At 36.7% G+C, this 19,112-nt stretch overlaps 1 protein-coding gene across 1 annotated transcript in view; it reads right to left on the reverse strand.

Annotated features, from left to right (window-relative positions):
- The window catches only part of LOC121259351 (protein PIR), a 55,587-nt gene that overhangs the window by 4,527 nt on the left and 31,948 nt on the right, over nt 1-19,112 (reverse strand). The window contains exons 18-27 of the mRNA XM_041160902.1: nt 17,233-17,403; nt 12,998-13,074; nt 12,805-12,907; nt 12,560-12,679; nt 12,305-12,448; nt 10,015-10,164; nt 9,604-9,747; nt 4,537-4,624; nt 2,637-2,764; nt 434-641 (exon numbers count right to left, since the gene is read on the reverse strand). Coding sequence (XP_041016836.1) covers nt 434-641; nt 2,637-2,764; nt 4,537-4,624; nt 9,604-9,747; nt 10,015-10,164; nt 12,305-12,448; nt 12,560-12,679; nt 12,805-12,907; nt 12,998-13,074; nt 17,233-17,403 — 1,333 coding nt within the window. The remainder of the gene's footprint in view (nt 1-433; nt 642-2,636; nt 2,765-4,536; nt 4,625-9,603; nt 9,748-10,014; nt 10,165-12,304; nt 12,449-12,559; nt 12,680-12,804; nt 12,908-12,997; nt 13,075-17,232; nt 17,404-19,112) is intronic.

Below are 19,112 nucleotides of genomic sequence, written 5' to 3' on the forward strand. Positions count from 1 at the left end.
ACTTGGTTAAATAGACTTCCCCCAGAACGGCTTCAAACCACAGGATTGGTGTCTTAAAACTCAACCTAAAACCGAGCCTAGAGGATTATTTGCCCAAGTAATGGCCTGGTTTTCTCTTTCCAGCGATGGTGGTGAAGGGCAGTAATTGGAAGTGTTGGCTACACTTCACTGTCTCTCTGTCTCTCTCTATCTCATCCTCTTTGTCCTTTTTCTTTCGGTTGGAATATCCGATACCTCCCAGGAATAGCTATTTGATACGTACAGTTCTTTACTATTAATTTCTTTAAGATTGGTTTTGCAGAGGGAGAAGGTAGTGGGGAAGGTGAAACGGCAGGGGGAGCTGGAAGTTCTGAAACTGCAGAAAGTGATTCCCCTCTTTTGGGCATTATAATAAAAGCAAAAGCAAGATTGTAAGATGTGCAATTGCGCGCACCTGCAGCTTCTGCCTGTTTTGATACGGTGTGGAAAGACATTGGATTTGGACAGTTAGGATCTGATGCAATTGCAGCAGTGGCGGATGCAAAGAGGTTGACAACAGGGCTGCCTCCACCATCTTCATTATGCAATATTTGCCCATCTGCACCAGGAAACAAGCCCAACCAAGGTGCTGTTTGCATGAAATGTGTGGTATCCACTTCTCTCTGTTTAGCATCCAAGAATGGAGGAGTAAGAAGCAAGAAGGTAAAAGTAATGGATCATATAGAATGCACAATAATAGGATGGACAGAATTAAAACAATTAGCACCCTCATCATGCCTAATAACATTTTGCCTCACTGGATACAAAAATATGGGAACACATTAAATCTTTACCTTAAAGGCTTCTAATCTTGCCAATATCTTCTTTTTGCACACAATTGAATTTAGATTTATACTTTAAAGTTTCTGTCCCATATCAAAAGTTCAAAGCACTAATAATACATAGGTGATTCTGGGAGAACAGACAGGGTTTGGGTTGTCAAGGCATTAGTTCCTTAAAATGCATGTTTTCTTTCCCAAATGAGACACATTACGGAATGGAAGGAGCATTTACTTTAAATCTCCTATTCTCTTTATTTGCAGTGCCAGTTATGCCAAAGGTAGTAAAACAGTTTGAGAAAGACAGATTTGATGCTCCTACAATGTTTATGCATGAATTAAAAATAAAAAATAAAAATAGAATCATATGATGGCATGATCAAGAATGGTGTTTGTCTACACCACTGATCCGTGAAGTCAACGAAATTAAAGTCATAGGTTATATGACGCAGCTTCAAGGAAGGACTGATTATAATGACACTGTCATAATGCAAGAACGTGCAATTTTTCTAACAGTGACGTTTCCTCATGCAGTTGATTCTCAAGTTAACTAAATTAACTAAATTGAAGCCTTAAAGTATTTGTTAGCTTCATTCAAGGAATTGATCCTGGCTCTAGTCAAAAAGAAGATAGACACTTTCAATTGCCCCCACCCCCACCATAACCTGCGCTTTTGCAAAGGATGTGAATCAAAAAGCGCAGGATATAGAAAAAGGGAATTGTATAGCTGACCACAGGAAGCTTTCTGAAGGCAATTATCTTGCCAAATAAGCATTTTTATAAAATGCAGAAAGCAAATCTACCCACGTGCTCTGGGTGTATACAAGCAGAGCATTAACTGAGGAGGTGAAGGAAAACAGAAAGACAAAAACACTACATAAATAGAAAAGCTAGCACCATCCTTTTTTATAATGAGTGAAAAGCTTGCACTATCATTAGCCAACACCCAGACATAAAGTGTTCATAGCATGGTGGAGCAAAGTTCACCCTCCATCTTCTCCCATCTTCAAATCCGCAACATTGCATTCCTTCCGCACACCACATCACAAATAAAGCAGCCATCCTGCAGATTTATACACTGTAATGGCCCAAATCTTGACTGTGACCAACCGACCCAACTCCTCTATAGTTGGTCAAGCATTCCATTTGTAAGTCACGGACCCTAAACCTCATTTTTAATTTGGTAAATAACTTTAATTGAGTCAAGCTCATTTGAACTAGCTGGAGAACTTTTAAAGTCCAAACCTTATAATCATGATCATCTCATGGTAGGAGACTTTAAAGATAAGGGTGGATGGGTTCACCATTCAAGGAAGCACATATTATGGGGTGATCAATCACAGGGTTGATTTGCTAGAATTCTCGCAACATTCAAGCTAATTGCTTTTTGATGGTGACATAACCATAAAGCTCCAAAGTCACCAACCAAAGTTTGTTAAAAGATTCTAGAAAGAGGGCTTATCAATCTACTAAGAGTCGCCAAAAGTAGTATAGATTATACTCAACAATCTTCTTGCAGCCTGTGATACCTTTCCAAGGATGGAAAACTCCTACATACTCTTTTGTATTTTTTTAATCTGTCAACATCATAACTGTTTTAAAATATTGAATACTTAAAGGAAGTCCAAGGATGAATGAGAGAAATATAATCCATGTATACTAAATATCATGTCTGTGCTTGTATTTTACCAAAACTGCTAAAGAAATTCCAATGAATTGTAAATAGTTAAAAAAAATGCAAATTCAGGAGCCACTAATTTTCCTTGAATCTGAACTACATTTTTTCAGTTAGAAATTCCTGAAACATAGTTATCGTCATGAAGAGTTTAGGACACTGACCAACACAATATCAAGAAGTCCCATCCAATATATGACACTTCCAATCTCCTTTATCCCACGAAGAACTTCTGCTTTGAGCTCTGATTTCTTCCCCCAATTAAGATGTTCTTTCACAAGCCTCATACAACCTGTATATGTAGAATGAGGCAGAAACACTAAATAGATGAGAGCAGAAAGGAAAAAAAAAGGTGCATTCATCCTAAAATTTAATATCTGAAAACATTAAAACCACCAGAAAATCGCTAGCAATCTACAAACCCATTTTCTGCTCACCCTTACAATATGGTCATTGTTCTGAAATGCAAATCACTCAAGATAGAAACATGCATTATGTTTTTGTCATCTAGAATTCAACTTATTCACCACTTGAAATACATGCCAAATAGGTATTTTTTTTATATGTCAATGAAGATTTTATAAAAAATGCATAAGACATGACCCAAGCACGTAGGTAGTATACAAGAGACAAACCTAATTAGAATAGGAAAAGAGATAAGAAAATCATGGAAACTCAGCCTATTGCAATCTAGTGAAGTTTATGTTAGATGAAAGTCTTGTATCAGTTGATGATGTAGTGAACAGAATTACTCCTAAATTTCACAAACATGGTTGGACCCTCGAAAAAGAGTTCACTTCCAGTTATTCCAAAAATCCTGCAGTCTTGTATATTTGTAACAGACCTACCGATACATTTGTCAGCTGAAGTTATTCATAGTAGTTTCAATATACAGGAAATGCATGCATCAACGCACCATACTAAATAAAAATAACCCATGTATAGCCGTGTCCAGATGTCTAGATATCACAAGTACAGTGTCTTACATCTAATGTCCACTTAAGACTGTAGCGTCAGTTCCTTAATTCTACCGACTGTTTTGGATTCAAAATGACACAGGTTCAAATCCTGACATTATTGTGGAAAGTATTTTTTAGAAATTTTCAATTAGTCTATGTAATTAAATTCCGCTTTCCATTTTCTTATATATGCAAATAAAGCAACTTCTCATTTGGAGAATTTACATTTTTACCATTTCTGGGCATTTTTTTTATTGGCACTAGGTGTCCGGGAACAACATCCCAACTAATCTCGGGGGTGCACAAGCTCTCGGCAAGGCGTTTCCCGCAAGTGCACCTCAGGTAATTCAAGGAAAAAATCCCCTAGTCCGATGGCCCCTAGAGATTGTTTGCACCCAAGCCTTAGATCTGGGGGGAGCATACCCCCAAGTTCAAGGCCTTTACCACTTGAGCCAACCCCTAGGGTTTCATTTCTGGGCATATATACTACACTTCCTTAAAATATTTTATGAAAGCACAGGCAGACATTTTGATAGTTAAATTATTTCATTGTTGTAAATTTGCTATCTTTCTTTCTTCTGTTTGCTCAGTAATTAACTCCCACACCCTGCTTTTTAGCAGGAGATTTTCGAAGTTTGAAAGGAAAAAGAAAGGAACTCGCCAATTTTAAATAAACAATAAGAAAATCAACCTGACAGCTATCACTCATCACCTGATATCGATATACAGAGGACATTAAATATTGACTGGAATTCATATCAAACTTAAATATACAATACATGATAAGACGACATGTCAATATATCTCGGTGGCATGCCTATTAGCTTTCAGTTAAATATAAGAAGTTTCAAATGCATTTCCATGCACTTAGTATCAATGCAGGAACTACCAGTGTAAACTCACAAAATTTGACAGCATTTCTACATCCCTAAATATATACTTTAGTGCATCAACAAGCTTTGATGCACTGGTAAGCTTTCACTGGTCAGAGCCTTGCAACATAGCTTTTCAAACCTTCCTCAAAAGGAAGAAATTTGCATTCCATAGAATGAAATGGGGAGAAAGAAAAAGGTCTTCAATGAAAATTTGTAACTCCATCATGTACCTGCCACACCTCCATCAAAAGGAAGCAATCCAATAGATTTTGGCAGTGCTTCTTGCAATCCTGTAATCATTGGTTCAATCGTAGCTATCTGAAACATGCAGGCATGAAACATTAGACAGAACCACTATGGTATACTATATTCCATCAGAGCATCAACATATAAAATATGAGACTAGGTTCATGCAAAACTAGAAAAAATAAATAAAAAATAAGTATTGAAATAGTGATGCGACATCTTATAGTTCAGCACCTAAACCCTAAAATCTTTAGGGATTTGGACCTGGTTTAAGGTATACCAACATATTTAATGCAGAACTGTATACCAACAAATTTGATGTAATTAGTTGGTCACTTGGCTGTCATGGTGTATAATAATAGTCTAACAAATTGCATTAATTATTTTTTATCAGTAAATAAGAATTTTATTGATAATAGGCGAAGCCAAGTACACAAGACATATACAAGATCCACACCTAGTCATGACTGTCTACATGTACGTTCATGACATTAAAGTCTATTACAATCGACCAATGAAATAAAGTGTGAAGAAAAAAAGTTTTAAGCTCGTCCATTGTCCGTTCACGATCCTCAAAACTCCAACTGTTCCTCTCCATCCATATGCACCACCATAGGCAGGTCGGTATCATCTTCCACATAGCTGCAATATGAGAGTTACCCCGGATGCCTAGCCAACTGGCCAAAAAGTCAACAACCTATCTTGGCATTACCCAAATAAGTCCCACTCTCGCAAAGATATTGTTCCATAAACTCATGGCTACATCACAATGCAATAATAGGTGATCCAGAGACTCACCACTTTTCTTACACATATAACACCAATCCAATACAACGAGTCGGCGTTTCCTTAGATTATCTAAGGTGAGAATTTCCCTAACGAAGCTGTCCATACAAAAAAAGAAGCTTTTAGGGGGGCCTTAGTCTTCCATATGTTCTTCCCTAAGAATGTTCTTGTAGAGTGTGTCATAAAAGATTTATAGTACGACTGTACAGTAAATCTCCCCTTCTCAAATGGTGGCCACATCATCTTATCCGCTCCTCTAGTCACTCTACAATTGTGCACAAGATTGAAGAAATCTGTAAATGTGTCAATTTTTCAATCTTGGGCAGCTCTAAGGAAAATGACATTCCATTGGGGAGAGCCACTAGAGAAATCCATAAGCTATGCTGCTGAAGCCGCCTTTCTTTGTGCAATGCAGTATAGTGTTGGGTAGGCTTCTTTGAGAATGGTCGCTATCCGTGCATAAATGCCATATGTGTTTCACCATGGCAGCACGGTTCCAAGCTTCGACATCCTTGAATCCAAGACCCCCTTCCTTATAAGGGAGGCAAAGGCTGTCCCAAGCAACCTTGGCACCGCCCTTGCTCAAATCATCCCCCTTCCAAAGGAAGGATCTCATAACTTGTTCAATCCATTTTTTTTTAATCCCAAGGGGTTGGCCCAAATGGTGAAAACCTTGGTCTTGGGGTATCACTCCCTTCAAGGTCCAAGGTTCAACATCTCATGGGTGCAAACAATCCTTTGGGGCCACACCCCTTGGTAAAAAGCCAGCGATTTACAGTTTCGTGTAGGGAAACTTCCAAGGGTGCGGTGCACGAGACCGGGGTTTACTCTGCAGAGGCGGGTCCAAAGGTTCAATCTTTTTGGTAACTCCTTTTGGAAGAATAAAAAGGGAAAACCTGTATACCTAGATAGCGAAAAAAACCGATCTAATCAGCTAGGCCCTACCTACACAAGAAATAGATTTGCAAGTCCAGCTCTTGATTTTGGAGGTTATTCTTTCCACCAAAGCATTGCAATCTGCCTTCCTTAATTTGGAAGAGATAAGGGGGACCCCAAGGTACCTCACGGGAAGAGACCCATCTTTGAAACCTGGGACTCCCAATAAAGAATCCTTAGTATTGTTGTCAACACCGCAAGTAAATAAACTGCTCTTCCCCGGGTTGGGAGAAAGATCAGACAACTCCAAATTGATCAAGCAATCCTTGACCACTTGCACCAAACATATGTCTCCTTTGCAAAAGATGAAATCGTCGCTGCGAATTAAAGGAGGCACCCAATGGAAGACCAAGATACTTCATTGGTAGAGTGGAGACTTTGCATCCCAGGATATTAGCCAAGATCAAAACACTTGGAACATTTCCACCGGAACTAATTCTAACTATGCAAGATTTCAAGCCCGATGCCGCTTCAAAGCAAAGTAAAAGAGCCCACAAAGCTTGAATGTGATTATGACTAGCCCCATAGAACACAAGAGTTTCATCTGCAAATAAGTGGTGGGTCATCTCAAGTGTGCTAATTCTTGCATCCCCAACAATAAAGCCAGACAGAAATCCCCCTACCACAAGACCTGTGATCATTTTACTAAAAACTTCCATTATGAAAACAAAAAGTAATGGAGACAAGGGATCGCCTTGCCTCAAACCCCTCAAACTTCCAAAGAAACCCATTGGGATACCATTTACCAAAATAGAAAAACGTACGGTGGAGACGCAAAATCTGATCCAAGAACACCATCTTGCTCCAAGTCCACACCTCTCAAGCATGTGTAACAAAAAATTCCAGTTTACACAATCATATGCCTTCTCCATGTCAAGTTTGCATAATAATTCTGGTTCACCCAACTTGATGCGACTGTTCAAACATTCATTGGCAATGAGCACCGAGTCAAGAATTTTCCGACCTCGTATGAATGCATTTGCCAACCTCTGAAGCGAACGGGTGGCTTGGGGGTTAGAAGTTTGACTCAATTTTAATAAAGGTCCATTCAGAAGTCTTTATGGCATTCTTCATTGGAGAGGGAAGCTTTGTGGGGAGTGCGCTTTGTGGAGAGTGGAGACAACTAGAGAAAACAAAACATGATACCATTTCAGGTTTTGTCAGATACAAAGTGGGCAACGGAACCAAGTTTTGGCATGACTTATGGTGTGGGAATTACTACTAAAGGAGTCTTTTCTAGAGTTGTTCAGTATTGCTTGCAATAATGAGGCATGGGTAGAAGATAACATGCAGTATTTTAATGGAACTCTCCATTCTTCAATTGAATATATCTTTTGTTGGATCCATTTAGGATTGGGAGGCAGAATTGTAACGGCATTTTGAATTGTTATACACCATCATTTTGACACAAGATGGTAAAGATAGTATATGGTGGATTCCTTCGTAAAGAAAGGATGTTTGATGTTAAGTTGTACTATCAAGCATTATCCATGTGGGATGATTCTCATTTTCCATGGAAGAGTAGTTGAAAGGTCTATGAGCCTTAGAGTAACTTTCTTTTTGTGGAGAACTGTTTGTGGGAAGATTTTGAAGAGACATGTCAGTGATAGATTGATGTGGCATTGCATAAGGAGCTGGGGATCCATCTATCACTATATTCTCATCATGAACTGGCAAGAGCATTATGGACAATGATTTTAAGACATTTTGGAGTAGAATGGGTCATGCCTAGATAAGCAATAGAATTGTTAGAATGTTCGAAAGCTCAAATGGGATATTCCTCAGTTTTAGCCGCTTGTAAAATGACCCATTTCTTTAATGTGGAGCATATGGAGAAAGCAGAACGCAAGATAGAAGATTGTGAGATGCCGGTGAAAGAACAAGAGAATATGTTGCTCAAACTTCTTTATACATGGACAAAGGGAATATAATATCCTTCACATTCTTAGGCTATGTTTGGCAAGTGAGAGTACCTCAAGTACTCTCACTACTATTCCTTACTTTATTATTACTTTTCACCTACTTTTTTACTATTCATTACTTTTTACCTACTATTCATTATTCTATTATTACTTTTTCACTACTTTTTCACTACTATTCACAAACATTCTCAACACTTCTCAGGTATTCTCACTATCCAAACGTAGTCTTAATATTTCTGAATATATGGACTTTTACTTTCCTATTAAACATTTAATAGGTTATCTCATGTATACAATCTGTGTATTCGGATTTCCCTCTACGCTTTAATGAAATGAATTTTATTATCTATAAGAATAGTAATCTAATTAAAGCACTTCAGTGTCGTGTAAGTTTTTATCTATCCTTAAGATCCCAAGAAAACAGGAATTGGTACAAGCCGTTAGTTTGTGATCTTTATTACTCGTGCTTAAGCATCATTATCTTCCTTTCAATGGCATTGTTGTTTAGGTTCCAAGCATCAACTTATGAGTCTTGTTAGTGTATCCTCTTTGTGCTGAAATGTGTCAACTTAGTGAACATAATCATGTCTTCTATCCTCAAGTTCGTATTTGCATTTCAAATCATTTGAATTGATTGATCCATGTCTTGGAACCAATAAATGTCGAGTCCAATTGAATGATTATGACAATTGTGGATGATCATTCTCATATGACTTGAGCTATATTTTACAAGTAACTGATTTAAGCTACTTTTCATCCTTAAATATTCTGTAAGAAATTAAAAATCAGTTTGGACGCAAACTTTGTGTTTTGCACTTTGACAATGCAAAAGAATACGAATCTTAATATCCTACTTAAGTGACAAATGCAGTATCTATTAGAATTCGTGTTTACAACCAATAAAAAAGGACGCCACTGATCCTAAGAATCGTCATTTACTGGGATGAGACAATCTCACTTAGTTTACATGCACGTTCTTAAATGGAGAGATATGATATATCTCTACACTTATTATGGATAAGATATCTCTACCTTAACTTCTTTCGACATATATGCATGTTGATCTTCAAACCTCACAAATAGTGTAAAGATATCTTCACTCAGTTTCTCCTAAATAACGAAGTGGCATTCAACCTCAATAGAAGTTGAGCTCAGATGAAAGATATGTTCTAGCTTGAGGGAGACTGTTTTATGGTATTCTTGAAATAAAGTATGATGTATAAGGGTATACTCATCTGTTGTATTGTTTTTGCTTACACATACTTAACCAATGGAAAGTAAGGAGGGAAAAAAAAAAACTTTCTTCTTTTTATTAAACCACCCTAATTCTTGAAAATATCAAATGCATTTATTTAGTTTGCGCTGTTATTATATATAAAGAAATAAATGGAGTTAATGATCTTGAACCTTATTGGATATATGATCTAGAAGTGCTCGAATCAGCCAAGGCAATGATCTCGATCCCAGTAGTCTTGCCATGGAAAACATGTGAGGCATTCCAAAGAATCCACCATGGAGTCGTGCAAAACTTTGATGAGCAGAATTCAAATCCTACCATGAAAACAAACAAGTGAAAAAATCTGAGTGTTAGAAATTATAATTTATCACAACAAAGCAAAGATGTTTCGAGAAATACTCATAACTTACAAGTTACCAAAAAATTCCAAATGCCCTTTAGGTCAATAATATAATGGTTTAAATATATGTGTAACAACAGTTTAATATGAGTTACAAAACTTCCAAAGTTGCTTTTAGGATTACTTATGAAGGTATCTTTAATGGTAAAATCCAAATAACTGCTTCAGGCATGTTCCTTACTTGTGTACCACAATAAAAGTTAGCCTTGGCATGGGGAACTGATGGCTTCTGAACAGAAACTGGAGGAACCTTTGATGATCGGATAAAACGCTGAGTAGTATTGCAAAGGATAAAATTTGGTAAAAAGTCACTTTGCATCTCCGACCAGATCTAAAAGACAAGGAAAATGATTTAGTGAAAACTAGCAGTTGATGAACTGAAGAGCAATAAAATCGCATTATTCAATGTTCTAGTCTTGTAACTAACATTATCAGATACGTCAACAAGTAACACATACTCAGAACAAGTTTTACTCCGGTAACTCAAGCAGGCAAATCTTCTATATCATTAAATTCCCTAAAATGCAAGATTTTTAGTCAATGTCCAATTGTCAATTATCCCCAAGAAACCATCTTTCAATCAAAAGTTCATTCTTATGAGTATCTTTCGTTAAAAAGTTAATTAGTTATATAAAAATATCAAGAACAATATCTCTTTTGCATCCGTCTTCTTCAATGAATTTGACAAAAAAATACGATAGGTTAGATGAGGGGGCTAGGAAACGGGTCACCTAGACCTACCCCGCCAGGAAAAACCACTTGCCCCATTGGGTAAGAGTAAGAAATATATTAAGAGATGTGGTTGGGCATCCCACCCACCTGCCGCTATACTAAATATATGTAAAAAAACCCTCTCCCTCTCCCTCTCCCTCTTCTTCAATATCTAGGAATGGAGGCCCACCCACATCGCTCACACACGTGGGTCTCTGTTCATGCCTCTAGTCATACAAAGATTGGCCAATCTGTTGAAGGTTTTCAGTTTCTTTTCTTTTTCTTTTTCTTTTTTTTTTTTTTTTTTTTTGTGTGTGTGTTTTAATGTTGGTTATGGCCAGATGAAAGAGTGAAAACTCTATCCCCCAGTCAATAAGGATGAGTAGAGTGGGACATGGGCAGGGGTGCAGGGAGGGCAGCCCTAGGTTAGACAGCCTCTATATCAAAATCAGTGTTGGTAACAGAGCTCCAGGAGCACTTAAGCACAAATGTCGTCTATAGCCAAGGCGGAAAGATCAAAGCACGAGCCTGATTATAGTAAAGCGCACATTTTTAAAGATGATATATATGAAAAAATCCATAAAATAAAATAAAAAATTTTCAAAAGCAAGATGGACTGTTAGTCTGTTAGCTCAATTTATTAGCATATTATGCAGCATGAAAATCAAGTAATTAACTAGTTATATATAATTTAAACATAACATTTTAGACACCACATATGGCAGTGTGGCACCAAGATATGTAAATGATCTCAATGTCAACTAAATACTTAAAAATATCAGTTTTGCATAATTCTTTAGGTCGTGAACTGATATTTTCTATATTTTAAGAACAAAAGCGCACTATTTTAAAGTGTAGCAAAGTGTACTTATTTAAATGCGCTTCGCATTTAGTAAGCAGAGTGTTTCTGCCTGCACTTTGACCTTAATCATGCTTTTACCACAGTGAACTTAAGTTTTTGTTCTATAATTAGAGCTAGAGTCTTTTCTAATGTTTACTTTACATTGCAACAAAATTATTATATCACACACATGAGACAACATATACCAATTAAGGAACATAATGGTTTATAAATACAAACAGAATGTCTGGTAGCTGCCAACAAAGTGCTGCATATGCTTGAAAATCAATGTCAACCCCAACAGCTATTGTTGCATTATTTTTTTGTCACTAAGATATTTTAGCTAAATTCCTTGCATTATTAAAAATTACTTAAAAAAAAATTGTCAGCACCAGCTGGAGAACAGTCAATATGTTTTTCTTTTCATGGCTTAATAAATTAGCTGAAAGAAATGAAAACAAAATACACAAAATCATTATCCACATGTACATCAAACATTTGTTTTCAACATCAAATCTTCCTCTCGACAAAAAGGGATGCTCCATACAAAATAATAACAATGTCTAGTTGTGCTGCATGCATCCTTACCCAATTGAAAGTATTAATGAATATTCCAACTATATATATTCCTACACATCAATTAACAGTTGATTCAGAAAGAGCTAAGAAGTTTCTTGTCCAAAACCCATCCTGAACAAATTGATTATACAGAGAACAAGATAATGCAGTTCAATAAAATGCCCACAAACAACAATTGGGGAATTCAATATTGATAGAATTAATATCTATCCATAATATGTCTTCACACACACACACACACACAAACTGGAGAGAGAGAGAGATAGAGACAGAGACAGAGAGAGGCACCCACAAACTAAAACATGTCTAAAGAGAATGATAGAAAAAATATTTGTCATACCTGAGAAGCAAGTCGACTAGAAAATGACACGAGAGAGATATTTTCTTGCATCTCATTCAACATAAGACTGAATGAGTCTATTGAAAGATCTTTGGATAGCAATTCGTGGGTGTGTTTTAAGATATCAAGCAGCTTCTCTAATTCCTAAAACCAAATGATATTATCTTCTGTTAACATAATGCAGTATATAAAATGAAAAGGAAAAGCATTTCTCAACATCAACATGAATCAAGACGATAGAGCGAAACTACTTACCACTATGGCACATAGATCCTGAGACTCAAAACGATCAAACAGGAACTCAAGATTCTCCCGGAAAACTTTGTTCATCCACTCAGCAATCAGACATCTTAAATCAATGCTCCTCCCCAGTAACTGTATGTCATAAAATTCTTATTCAAAAGAAGGATTGAATGAACTCTAATTAATCACATACACTAAACCTATAAATCTGGGGTTTCTAGCCCACAATTCTTTAAATGTAAGAATAACATATTCACCTTCACTCTTGTAATCTTTAGAAGGGCAGTGAATCTAATAGGATGGACACAATATTTTTCTCCATTGTCCAAGGCAAAGACAAATGATGGATCAAGTAACTCACTGCAAAATTTTGCAAACACATAAACAAAAACATTTATATCATTAACTTTCATAGTACAGGAAAATCAGCCAAAAGGCCAAAGGGCATACCTTGCCGCCCAACTCTTGTAGTATGTGAAAATAGCCTCACAAAGTTTTGAAATGAATATGTCGAAACAATGATCCACCTATGCAAAAGTAAATAGAAATCATTGATGGCGCAAGGATAAAGCATACTGACATAAAAGCATCTGTGTTTCTGCTAAGTATTGTTATGCACAGTTTGTCATCTTGAGCATTCACATTGGATTCCCTATAAATTTCCCTATAATTTGGCTAAAAAACACACTTTCTAAAATTTTCTCCTTAGTTTTACTCATCTTTCAAAAACCTCTTACATCTCACACCCTATTCTTTCTATATTCTATTAAAATAATCTATCTCTATTCTTTCTTTATTATTTTTTCTACTCCTTTATTTGTATATCTTTAACTACTCATTTTTTTTTGTCTTTCCAGGAATGATCGGAAGAAAACTTTTTAACTTATTTTTTTTTCACATTTTTGTAATTATTTAATTATTTGTTGTACCCATATTTTCGATTTTTCATCTGTAACGGTTTTTTTTAAACTACTCATCTTTCTAAATGATAATATTTTTAAAATCAATGCTTTCGTAATAATAATATTTAAAAAAATCATATTTTCACAAATGGTCAATTTAAAAAATTAAAAAAAAAATTAAAAATTAAAAAAAAGGGACAATCTCAATGGTGACATTTTTTTCAAATTTCAACTATAACAAATATGAGCATGAGAGAAAATGTAGATGATTGGAAGAAGAATTTGTTTTATTTGTTAGAATAAAATAATTATAAAAGTGATTTAGGGATGAACCGTGGCTCCCCAAATATGGGGAGCAACTGTTTTTTTTTATAAGTAATAATATTATATATATATATATATATATATCAATAGGAGTGAACATGTACACTGAACGTATACAAGAAAACACCTAGCCCATACAAGAGAGCCCCTAATGACCCAAAAATCCCATGAAACCTACCCAAAATATATCAAGCCCAAAACACCCCCCCAACCCCTTGTTCACATCCCAAAACCTTTCCCAAAAATAGGGAACTAGATGGAGAGGTGTTTTGTCAAAAAGTTAATTTGTTTTGCTAAAATTTAGAGAATTGGAGGCTTTAGGCATCCAGATGTGGATGCTCTTAGTGCCTTACACATATGTCCTCAACACAATAGCCTAATCTTTTAAAAATCAATCATGGAATTAGCTACCCTCTCTCTTTCTTCCGGTGATCATTTTCATTTCTAGCAAATTTTTCAACCTTTATTAAGTGATGCGAGCTTTTATAGGCCAGTTTCGTCATTTTTGGGTGAAATCAAAGACTTTTGAGTTCTCAACATAAGCATGGAACTCCTCGATAAAAATTGTGGAGAAGAGCAGAGGGGTATCGTGGTTTGTAGTACTGAGTCATGGTGGTGTAGGGTAGCTGGGAAATATGATGGAAGAAGTGCTCCAGGCAAAGGCTGGGAAATCAGTTTGGAGCAAAGGCTGGGGATGAATTTGTCCCACCAATTTCTTTGCCTCCAATCAACAATATCTCTACTTCATCATCGGATTTAGGGGTGAAAACTGACCATATCGGTGTGGTTTTTGACAAAAACCGCCGCCGACCAATGGAGGTCATTTTCATGGAATAACTGACCAGACCGACTAATGGGTAGGAGAAATATTGGCCGTACCGATTCCGGCAATTCTCGGGCGATTCTCGGTGGCATAGAGGTTCGTCTGAGAGAGGAGAGAGAGAAAGAGTTGCAGTCTGAGAGAAGAGAGAGAATGAGAGAAATCAGAGAAGAAAAGGGGAGGAGGAAGGCGACGAGCTATGACTTGTATGTTTTTTAATACGTTACGTGTAAAACGACACTGTTTGGTTTAAGACCAAACGCCATTTCACTTGAGCGTCATTTTACCTAAGATAAATATAAAAAATATATATCTGGTCGGCCGGTTCGGCGATTTAAAACAGGTTCAAACCGGAACTAAACCGGCCGACGTCGGTTTTGGGATATTTCTACTAGGGGTGTAACTGGTCCAATTTTAGACAAATTTTGGGACCGAATTGGCATACACTGGTTTTGCATTTTCAAGAACTGATACTACACCGGTTACCCTCCTAAACCGGTACTTCCGGTTTTACCGGTTCTGGTCCGATTTTTCGGTTTTTAATATATATTAAATCTCTAATCTCTTATACATATATATATACATATATATATTAATATATATATAAATATTAGTAATACCCTAATGCTATTAGTATATAGTAATACTATTGGTATAGTACTATTACTATATGTTAGTGATAATATAGTAATTAATATACTAATGTATATTAGTATTACTAATATATTTATCAAAAAGAATATGTTGAGAATTTAATAAGCCATAAAATTTAATTAATATATATTTTATATTTAAAACATATGATCAAATAAATGTTCATATTTAAGATTAAAATTTTATGTTATAAATTATTATATAACATTATTTCATATATAATTATAATTTATAAAAAATATATATAATATAAAAAATATTATATATAATATTAAAAATTAATTATAAATATATAAATATGCGAACCGGTCCGGTCCTAAAAAACATAAAACCGAGACCGGACCGGTTATGACCGGTTTTTAAAATGAAGGAACGGGTCCGGGCCTGTTCGGGCCGGTTCTCCGGTTCTCTGGTTTATTTTTACAGTCCTAATTTCTGCCACCGATAGACCAGTTCCCTGCCGGTTTGGCCGGTTTTTGTACAACCCTAATCAGATTGGGTTCTGCAAAGTGAAAAATAAACTATTTCCTCCCTCTAGTCCTCCCTCGGCTTGGACTCTTCCCTTTGCATCATAGTTGATTTCTCCAGTAAGATGCTTTAACTCTCTATTCTTCTTCGAGCCCCATTTTTGGTACATGGAGGGCTGAACCAGTTTTATTATGAAGCCCAATATTTTGTCTTGAAATGTGTAGGGGTTGAACGAGTTTAATAAACGTCTCCAAATAAAAAATCTGTTCTGCTCATGGAAAGCTGATATTGTTTGCTTGCAGGAAATGAAAATGGAAGGTATTTGTAGAAGAATCATTTGGAATTTGTGGAGTTTCCAATATGTAGGGTGGTCCTTCTTAGCCTCTAAACGAGCTTCGGGTGGAGTATTACTGATGTGGGACACAAGGGTGATGGAGAGAGTTGAGGAGTGTGTTGGTGACTAAATAGCGGCCTGTTCTTTTTAAAATGTGGAAGATGACTTCGAATGGGCCTTTGTGGATATTTATGGGCTGACCCTGGACAGTGATAGAAGCTTGATTTGGGAAGAGTTGGCAGGTTTGCATAGTTTGTGAGAAATGCCATGGTGCATTGGTGGTGACTTTTAACATTACACGGTTTCCAAGCGAGAGGTCAAGGGATGCACGTCTTTATCCTGCTATAGTGGAGTTCTCAGGCTTCAAGGGAAATCTGAGAAGCAATAAAGTTTGCAGGATGAAGGTTTACTAAAGTAATACTTGCCAACGGATGCAGACAGAGTCAAGGAGATCATACACTCTTTATTAAGCACTCAGATGCAAGGGGAGGCACGGCTCTTTTGGTATATGTTGAATACATAATTGTGACAGGAAATGATGAGAAGGAGAAGGAAGCCTTGAGAAGGTGTCTAGTCAAAGAATTTGAAATAAAAGAACTTGGAAGACTGAAGTATTTTCTGGGAATTGAAGTAGCTCATTCCAGAGAAGGCATCTTCATTTCGCAGCAGAAATATGTAACCAATCTTCTAAGGGAGATAGGAAAGCTGGCGTGTAGACTCGTCTCCACACCAATCGAGCCAAATCACAAACTTGGAGAGGCAAATGACGATCCAGCCGTAGACAGGGAAATGTACCAGAGACTGGTAGGAAAGCTTATATATCTTGCTCACACACAGCCAGACATTGCATATGTCATGAGCGTGGTTAGCCAATTTATGCATAGCTCAAGAGAAGTTCACCTACAGGCAGTGTACCGGGTACTACATTACCTAAAGGCCAATCCTGGCAAGGAAATTCTATTTGAAGCCTATATTAAAGAAGCAAAAGGGTTAGTTCAGCAGAAATTATTACAAAGATATCAAAGCAGATTTTGGGATTGTACCGAAAGGTTACTGTTCTCTTCTACTGTTATATGATCCGTACTAGTACTTGTAGCAAAAAAGGGACACTCAAACGACAACAGTAGACAATTATTAACAATATCCAATCAAAATATTATAACTCAATTCAAATTTCACATACCTCAGCCTCAATTTCATCATAGAGGAAGCGTTGCTTCAATACAACCAGTGCTTGCTGAGCCGAATCATTATAGATGTCAAATGGCATCAAAACACTCTCAAGAAGACCAGCATTCCGTGACTCAAGTACATACTCCACCAGCATCCAGGGAAGAGAGCATTCAATGGGAAACTGCACAGGGTTAAAAAAGAAAACAAAATTCATAAAAATACAGCTTAGCAATAGAGTGAACAAAACAGAGACGCTCCCGCTAAAGTGCATATCCGTGTGGATATCCAATATATCACTCGTGTTTCTGTTACAATATGACTTATTCTAATCTAAATATCGAAAATCTATTCTTTCTATTTTTTTTTTCATTCCTATTCTTCTGGTCGTTCTAGCTATATACGAAATACGTGATTAATAATAAGATAAATAAATTATTTTTGTAACTCCATAAATTTATGAAATCGACCTATATGAAGGAAAAGAAAAAACCTAACAAAACCAATAAAGAATAATACCAAAGGAATATGTTCAACTATTGAATTATTGTACAACATTAAAAATCAAGAAAGTTTTTCATAAGTAATGCAATATTATTATCAACCACCCGTCAGGGCATTATCCACCTGATTCCAATGATGTTAAACATAGCTTTCCATAATTCTCTAGATAACTAACAATACAACGAAGGGTGATCAATGCTTTCCCCATCCTGCTTGCACATAAGGAACCAACATGTTATGACAATGGCCTCTTCCTCAAGTTATCTGTTGTTAGAATCTCTCCTAGAATGGGTACCCCTTAAAGGCACCTTATTTATCCAAATACATTCCCATGAAAATAGAGAGTCAGCCAAGAACACATGCCAAACCACCAATGTTGTCTACAGCACCAACCGGTACTAATTTCAACTTGCCCAAATTGATTTTCAGCTCAGAAATAGCTTCAAAGAAAGGAAATAGAGACGAGACATTTTTATTTTGTCACGTACTGATGCTCGTCATTTAAGTACCCGTTATTGATTTACCAACACTTTATTGCCAACTCTCGTTTGAATATTAATTGTATGGATAGTTAAACTAAAACTGGTGGGTGCTGCACAGAGCTTAGTATTCATGAGTGATATTTATCTGGACCAATTGTCAACATATCATATTTTGTTATAACAAGCTGGATGCTCATTAGCATTTCTGGCAATTTCTGCACACTTCAAGAAGATAGTTGCATTTATTGCCTTCATAATACTGAGGTTTTGCTTCTAAACATGTGCTTATGATGTATCACGCACACCTACTTACTTCAGATTCATTGGATGTGGATTGAGAGAGGAAATTAGTTATCACCCAAACTACAGTCAAAGAAATAATCAATAAACTTAAAAGACTCCTTGGAATGAGAAGTTCTCGGTATCAAACGCACCCAAAGCCAATCACTACTGGCACCACCACCAAGCCAACTGGCTCCACAACTGCCAGGCACAATCTCTTCTGGGAATGGGCCGGCAGGCTCCACAACCACCAAATGCAAATCTCCTTCAGTAACAAGCCACCGGGCTCCACAACTGCTAAGTGTGAGTATCCTCTAGGAACTGTCCAATGCGCCCTATAACCCTATAACCACCAAATAAGATTCTTCTAAGAACGGCTTGACAAGCTCCACAACTGCCAACTGCAAGTTTCCTCAAGAAGCAAACCTACGAGCTTAATAACCTCCAAGTCGGTCACGAATCTCACATTACCGCGGCTTTTCAAGATCTCCAAGCAGGTCACATTCTCGCAGCTCGCCAAGATTGCCAAGCCAGTTGCAGATATCACATTCTTGTAACCCACTAGGAACGTCAATCTAACCATAGATGTAACCTTCCCACACCTTGCCAAGATCACCAAGCCAGT

The sequence above is a fragment of the Juglans microcarpa x Juglans regia genome, chromosome 4D (assembly GCF_004785595.1).
Source record: "Juglans microcarpa x Juglans regia isolate MS1-56 chromosome 4D, Jm3101_v1.0, whole genome shotgun sequence".
NCBI classification, from domain to species: Eukaryota; Viridiplantae; Streptophyta; class Magnoliopsida; order Fagales; family Juglandaceae; genus Juglans; species Juglans microcarpa x Juglans regia.